This window comes from Atta cephalotes (genome assembly GCF_000143395.1).
Source record: "Atta cephalotes unplaced genomic scaffold scaffold00049, whole genome shotgun sequence".
NCBI lineage: Eukaryota > Metazoa > Arthropoda > Insecta > Hymenoptera > Formicidae > Atta > Atta cephalotes.
The window spans coordinates 1,990,497-1,998,581 of NW_012130113.1; the positions used below are offsets into that span (position 1 = coordinate 1,990,497).

The 8,085-nt window shown below is 26.4% G+C and overlaps 3 protein-coding genes across 3 annotated transcripts in view; 2 read left to right on the plus strand and 1 right to left on the minus strand.

Annotated features, from left to right (window-relative positions):
* The first annotated feature begins 744 nt into the window (after nucleotides 1-744).
* On the plus strand, nucleotides 745-1,828 carry LOC105622865. Its single transcript, XM_012204276.1, has 4 exons — nucleotides 745-790; nucleotides 1,243-1,385; nucleotides 1,455-1,580; nucleotides 1,703-1,828. The coding sequence occupies exons 1-4, from the start codon at nucleotides 745-747 to the stop codon at nucleotides 1,826-1,828; spliced, it is 441 nt and encodes a 146-aa protein (XP_012059666.1).
* A 145-nt stretch (nucleotides 1,829-1,973) lies between these two features.
* LOC105622866 (peptidoglycan-recognition protein SC2-like) lies at nucleotides 1,974-4,199 on the minus strand. The gene is made up of 4 exons (XM_012204277.1): nucleotides 4,130-4,199; nucleotides 2,925-3,088; nucleotides 2,495-2,657; nucleotides 1,974-2,397 (listed from the first exon to the last, which is right to left on the minus strand). Exons 1-4 carry the CDS (start codon nucleotides 4,197-4,199, stop codon nucleotides 2,216-2,218), a joined length of 579 nt encoding a protein of 192 aa, XP_012059667.1. The 3' UTR covers nucleotides 1,974-2,215.
* A 2,551-nt stretch (nucleotides 4,200-6,750) lies between these two features.
* The window catches only part of LOC105622901, a 14,431-nt gene continuing 13,096 nt past the window's right edge, over nucleotides 6,751-8,085 (plus strand). Inside the window, exon 1 of the mRNA XM_012204310.1 lies at nucleotides 6,751-6,775. Coding sequence (XP_012059700.1) covers nucleotides 6,751-6,775 — 25 coding nt within the window. The remainder of the gene's footprint in view (nucleotides 6,776-8,085) is intronic.

An 8,085-nucleotide genomic window follows, 5' to 3' on the forward strand; every position in this document is an offset into this window, starting at 1 on the left:
TATATTTATTTCTTTTATGCTTAAAGTATATTTATAAATTTTAGAATAACTCATTTGTTATTATGTATTCAAAACATAAATTAATTTTCTTTTAAAGAATATTGTATGAAATTGATCGAAGAAGCAACTTTATACATATAATAAGCAAATCGATTTACTTTAATAATTTTGATTGAAGTATTAAATTATAATTAAATTTAATAGGATTCAGAACATATCTTAAATCAATTTGTCGTTTGTAATGAATTCGTAGATTTGCAATTATATTTATAAGCTTTCGAAATGTTTGAAACAAATTATTATTTGTTAATGTAATAATTATTATTTGTATATGATATGTATTTTTTTATGTGTATAACTGTCAAATGTGCGCATTGGCTGACATTATAAATTAATGTAATTTCGTTCGAAAAAATTAATTTCGTTCGATTAAATTGTCTTTATAACGAATATTACTTAACATCAATATTATAATTATATATAATAATATAATTCGTGGAAATAGAATTTATATACCTGACAAGACAATGTTACATTGGCTAATATTGACATGTACTGACCATGTTGTCTTGGAACTGACTTTAGAATGTATTCAGAAGCGATTGAGTAAATTGTCAAGCGTTAGCAAATTCCGATCATCATCGTATAAAAGCGGTCAGCTTTAAAAGAAGGATTTGATCATTTGGTAATCAGAACGATTGTTGGCGTGATACGATACACGAGTTGTGTTATTTAATTACAAAAATGTTCGCGATTTTCGCACTTCTGTTTTCGATAGTCCTCGCGTCTGGTAAGCAGTTTTATTCTTAATAATTTAGCATATAAAAAACTATCACAATGAGAGAAAAGTGTTTGATATTTGTATGATATAATTGCATAGTAAATTATTTATGGTTAGTAACTCTATTTTTATAATTATTACTGTTATAATGTTAATAATAATAACTTACACAAATATTAAATATTTTTTATATATAAAACCAAATTTTTTATATATAAAAATTTTTTATATATATTTTTTATATATAAATTTTTTATATATAAATGTAATTATTACTAACATATTATACCAATAATAAATAATAATGTAATAAGAAAAAAGGTTCCTAATTATAAGTATCTTATTATCTAATTATAATCAAATACCAAATATGTTTTCTTCTCAAGATATTTATAATGATTAAATTTTTCAAGTGTTTAACTTCATTAAACTTACTTAACGCTTAGTATAATTGATTTTAGACAAGAGCTTGAACAGAACGGATTTGAAATGTGCGGGATTTGCTATTCATAATGTATCTCTTTCTGCATATTATCCTGTATTCGAGACGGACGATAAACGTAATTATCTAGATGATCAAGGAAATGGATTGAAGACTCTTCAGGTTCGTGACAGACGCAATGTGGCAACGACTTACATACCATTTTCTCTAATATATACGAATTCATTTTAGGATTATCTTGATGGTCGTGCTCATTACGTTTCTGTCGCTGGTAATTTAAAATCTGGCATCCCATATGGAACGAAGATATGCATAGAAGAATTGAATGAGCAATTCGGGAAACAAATTCTCATGCAGGTGTATAATTATAATATTATATATTATGTTTGCTATATTATAAAACATGAGACTCGGCAATATTGATCTTCATGACACATATTGAAAATATAAAAAGAATAAAATAATTTATTTCATTTTAGATAAGGGATCAGAGTGATTACGAAAGCAATAAACTAATCGATTTCTCGAGATTGGAAATTTGCGTCAGGACTGAGGAGGATACTTATGATAAATACCTCAACGATTTTGTTACTATCTATATATAATAATTACATAGAAATTATGTACTTGATTATTTATTGCTAATAATACTTTTAAATTAATATTTTATAATAATTATATAATTATAATAATTATAATAATTATGTTATATATTATACATGAAATTGAATTAAATCATTTATTCTTATATACGATTATATTGAAATAACGATTTATTTTTACAAATATTATTAGTTAATCTGATAAAGTGATATAAATTGATATGAAATTACGATAAATTTTGACATTTAGAATCAAAAGCATTGTGAATTTCGTAAATATTCATTAATTGTTGATCGATTACGCAATCATGATTTATGTATCGTTCTGATCGCGACCAATAAAAAATTTTTGTTACGTGTCGTATTAAAAACAATATACATTATTATTTATTAATTTTCTGACCAATGAGGCCATGACTTTATCATTGTGTAAAGACTATTTCCGGGACATTCGGTTGGCCAGGTTTGTCGATGTCCAAGAAGCTTGTAATTACTCTTTATTTCGTTATTTTCTACTCCATAAGCAATCAAATTGGCCACTGTTTGTACTGCCGCTGCATTTGGTGTTCGGTCTAATAAGAAAAACGTTAGAGAAATACTTGTTACCTATATGTAATATTACCTATATGTAATATTAATTACAAAGCCATCTTATTTCTGGTTGCTTACTTCTGTAATCTCCGATGATACAAATTCCAATACTCTTACTATTGAAAGGTATAGAATGAGCGCCTTTTTTGCCCCATCCGCGACCCTCATACGCGTTTCCGTCTTCACCGACTAGGAAATTATAGCCAATATCACTCCAACCTTTTTTGTTCATGTGTTCATTCTTGAAACAAAATTTGATAATTTAATCGTTGTGATATGCAATTACCATTATTTATTATTTATTAATATTTATATATTTATTATTTATTAAAACGCAAAATAAAAAAGAATCAACTTTGTTCTATTAAAATAGAACAATAGATATGTAAAATATTTATGTAAAATATTATTTGAGTTGGACCTATATGATTGTTTGCGTATGATGAGTTACACAAATACAAAAGATTTTCCGTTCAGAAAAAGATTTGTTTTTTGATATATTAATTACCTGGAACTGTCTCACTTTCAATTGACATGTAGCTTGAGTTTCGCAACCGGAGCCAACCGAATGATGAATGATCACATAAGGTGCTGGTTTTAATTTAAGATTAGAAGCTTGCGATTTCGGTTCTCTAGCGCCCCATTGTGTTCTAGAAATGATATTTGGACTATCTGAAAAAGCAATTAAAATTAAAAATGAATGATTATGCTTTATATAAGCATAAACATTAGCAATGACTTATAATAAATTTTAATTAATTTAAATGATTAAAATGTAGTCTAAAATCCTTTAATTGAATTTAAAAAGCTATTATTTTAATAATCTTTAAATGTTAATTTTAATAATCTTTAAAACTATTTTATATCATTGTTTTTTTCTAAAGAACGAACGCGAAGATTTATGAGCCTGCATGCTTCTTATATGTTCTTATATCTTCTAAATTTTATGTGAACGGAATACTTTATCGCTTAGCGGATAACATTATTTTTGAATTAGATGCTTATATGAATATACGAATATTAAATGAATGCTATTATAAGATAATTATACATGCCTCTGATTTTCACTGGTTTTCACGGAAAAAAATGTAAGAATATAAAAAAATATTTATATACCGTGAAGAATAAAAAATATTTCTCACAAATTGAAATTAATATTATATTCTGTTTGAAGAAAAAATTATTCGAAATGCAAATAATGTTATTGTATTGACGTAATAGCAATTATCAATCTTGACATACGGGATATTTCCATAATAATTTATCACGTCGACAAATATTTTGCTTTATGTACAAATATATTTAACTACTATACTTATCGCGCAAATACATTATTAATCAATCGATAACAATTAGTGTTTTTCCATGAATCATAAGTATAATGAAAGTTTCAATTTATCAAGAAAATACGAAGAGATCTGGATAAGAAACTGATTTTTATTGAAAATTAATTCTTAGTTTTACAACTTTATATCTTATTGCTTACTTGCAATTACTATTACAAAATAATTTATACAAATTAATTTCTAATTAATTATCTTTGTAACTAATTACAAGGATAAGAATTTTACTTTTTGCTTCCGCAAAATATTCTTTTAACAACTTTTAACACGCACTGTAAGAAATATCTTTAAAAATTTTGATGCTCATGGAAGCACAAAGCGAAATTCACAGTTTAAATTCGCGGTATAAATAATATATTAATTGATTTACTGGCAGCAGTCTCCTGGACGATCAGTATTACATAAACTGTCACGAAAATTGATGCCGTCGGAATGTACATTTTGACTTGCAAAACGATACTAATGTCATATGCAACTTGATATATAATGAGTGCGTTCAGAGAGACGCTGTATGCGCTATTTAACGCTACAAGCTGTTGGCGGAAGATAGCGTTATAACAATTATGAGGTCACCAATAGTAGCGTTTTACATCATAATCTGCGCGCTATCAATGCTATTCCTTTCGAAGGGGGTTACCAGCCGTCCTCTTTTCCCCATCACACGATGTTCTTTTTTTTAAAGCATTCGGGGATGTCCGGAAGATTTTTCCCAAAGGCATCCGGGATAATTATGAGCGCGTCCAGAGTTTTAGAAAATCTTTTAAATTTTTCTTTGACTTCTCTGCGTTATTCTGTATTAGTTTTGATTTGATACAATAGATGTAGTAATTCTTAAGCTGTGAAAAATTGACCAATCATAGTTGAATGTGAGAAAAATAATCGACTGTATAATTGGTCAATTTCTTACATTTAGTACTACTAATGAACAATTAGATGTGAAATAATTATTCGCGTTTACTGTTCTAATGTTTTCATGATCAATTTTAATAACCTACACGTACTTTTATAGCGTCCGGGGTTTCAAGTGAAATGTCTAGGGTTTTTGGCCTGTAAGTTTTAATTTTGAAAATTTTGTATGGGCAGCGTTAGTGTTTGCAGCATTTATTTCATATAAGGATCAAACATCCTTTTAAAAACCGAGTTTATATCCAAATTTAATTAAAGCACTGAAAAAAAACAGGAAACAGAATTTAGAAAAAGAAGGCGGCCACGTCAAAGAAAAGAAGTTAGAGATAATTCCAAGTAGATGAAAAAGATTTAGTCGATTCTAAGATGTACTTTTCTAACATAAAATACTATTTTTAATTTTTTTAATTGTAAATATTTAATTATTGTAAAGTTTATAAATCCTTAATTAATTCTTTGATCTGTTTCTGTATCATCAATCTATATTTGAACATATTTTTTTTAATAATAAAGATTTATTCAAAATATTTCGTAAATATACGTAAATATACATAAATATGCATAAATTTACATAAATTACGATATATTCTCTCACATCTCCGATAGATAATATTTTTTCTACTTCTTTATGATTCAACCACTAATATTTTATCATTATTGATGATTTTATTATTTGCGATAGAGTTTGCTAACAATAAGAATAAATTATTTTAGCACGTAACAGTTTAAATTCTAAAAATAATGCACATAAATAAATTATTTCTATTATAAGGAAAATATGATTTAAACGATGTAATACATAAAATAATTTTTCTTTCATAACTCTTGAAAAAAATTTGATATTGTTAATGTAATTTATTTTATAAATATATATCCTATTCTTTTATAAAATGTTATTATGCTCCTTTTTAACCTAACTCGACGAATGCTACCAACACTACATTTGTTATTCATGGAATTTATTAATACTATACTACCGAGCTGTTGGCTCTGTGAACAGCATTGATAGCGTCTCTCTCTCTCCGAAGACACTCAATATATAAGCACTTTTAATTCAAGATATTACATGATCTAGTACATGATCTTTGACCATATGGCCTATAACAGATGTGTACGTATGTCTATATACACACATACATACACATTTGAAATAATAATCTCCAAACGGGATTTTCCTGTTAATCTAATGACTTGAGAAAGGCGGGGGGGGAAGACTAACTGGAATTTTAGCATTTGATAATAATGCTTAAATCATTTAATTGTAATGTTGATTTATTTATAAATATATATTCATATATCTTGACAAAATTTGTATAATTTATAGAATGTTATCATTAAAATAATTTATTAAATAATTAGATAACTTTTTTATTAACAAATCTCGTAAGTTGCAGAAAAAAGACTTAATTATTTAGTATAATTATATAAGTTTAATATATGTGTATAATTATTTAAACTAACTATAAATGGAAAGGATTTTATAATACCTATATAGTATATTGCACAAAAATAACTATTGTGTTTTTATATATATATATATATATATATATATACAGAACTATGTATTGGCTAATAAGAATTGTGAAATAACAATACATAATTATATATATTTTAAATATGTATGAATGAAAATGATAAATATAAGAGATAGTACGTCATTCATATGTTACTTTAAAAAGACTGGTTTTTTTAAGGAACAATAATCATTAATTACACAAATTAATCTACTAGTAAGATAACGTGAAATTATTGATAAACGCGTACTAATATTCAATTTATTCACGCTTTGATAAAATCTTTTGATTAGCACATGCAACGAAACGCACTATGAAAAATCTAATTTAGATTCTCATCTGATCTTTCTAAATTTTGCTCAAAAAACAGTATATGATAATGAAGTTGCAATAATATTACATTATGCACGAGTATCTTATCAATTTCTCTGTCCGACAAAATAGTATTTTTATGAGTTCCCAAGAAATAATCTTCGTGATTGACTAATAATATTAACAGCAAATTAACGTTTTTTTTTTGCAGATTTACTACCCGGAAGTATTTAAATCGTCCGTTATTGTTGGCTGATGAATGAGAGTGAAGAATGCATATGCAGGTTAGTTCAACAGATATATATGTGTAACATAAATTCCAAAAAAGTAGTTTTGTCAATGTGTCAATCATAAAATCTTTTTTCTAAAAGATACCATGAGTGTAAAAAATATTCGTACAGAGAAAATATTTTTTTGAAAAACTTTATTTTTAAAAAGTAAGTATTGTCCAGCGAAAAATGAGTCACCGAATTGATGTCGAATCAACATAAATATGATGATTTTAACATCAATTTGACATCGATTCGACGTTTAATTGACGATCATTTCTTGTTGGATAATTAATAATTTATTCATAAAGACTAAAATAGACTGTATGTTTCTTAAAATGATATATATCAAAAAAATGTGTATTATACAAAATGTATCATCTGAAAAATAAGCGAAAATTAAAAATTGTATTATTTGAATGCTCAAAAAGTATTTATATAAACGAGAAATTTAGATCTAAAATTAGAAATACATGCGGATGCTCATTTGTTTATGTTAGAACAGAACGTATTCATTGTATAAAATTGTTAATTAATGTTTATTTTCTTCAAATAAGACTTTTTTTGTAACAAATTTCCTTGTATGAATACTTTTTGCTCTCACTATGTACAATCCTCTCGCTTGTAGTAGAATTAATGTTAATTCAATCATTTCAATTTCCGTGAAATTTGCGATCATACTTTACATTATACAAGTTCCATATGTATTTGCATATACATTATGAAACAGAGTACTTTAGATGATTTTATCAGAGTAATCTATACGAAATTATGCGAAAGACAATCGTGCTATTTCGATTACCATTGTCGTTAATTAAATTCGAAGACCATGACCTTACAGCATATATTGCAACGAGTATAGCCATGTAAAAGAACGCTCGCACGCGAACCAAGGTGAGAGTGACATTGATCTTGTTTATCAAATTTGCGTGAGAGATATTTATGTCATATACTTTAGAATGTCTTGATTTTCTAAAATGTGTACATTACGTGTACGTAAACTTTTGAATTTTAATTAATGATAATTTTATTGATGGCGTTTTAATTGCTATGACGTATATATGTTAGTGCGAAGAGTCTAGTATACGAATACTTTGTATATCAGGGAATTACCTGCGTGAAACAGAGAAAGGCGATTTTTTTTTAACGACTGTTCGGCAGTGAGAATATTTCGTAACGATAATAGTAGAGGTAGCAACGATTACATCCAATATCCACAGCATATTGAACATTTACACTATTATATATTTTGATAATTCAATAAAATTATTTTTAAACCTGTATTTATACTTAAATTTTTAGATACTTTAGTAAAATTCTTTCCG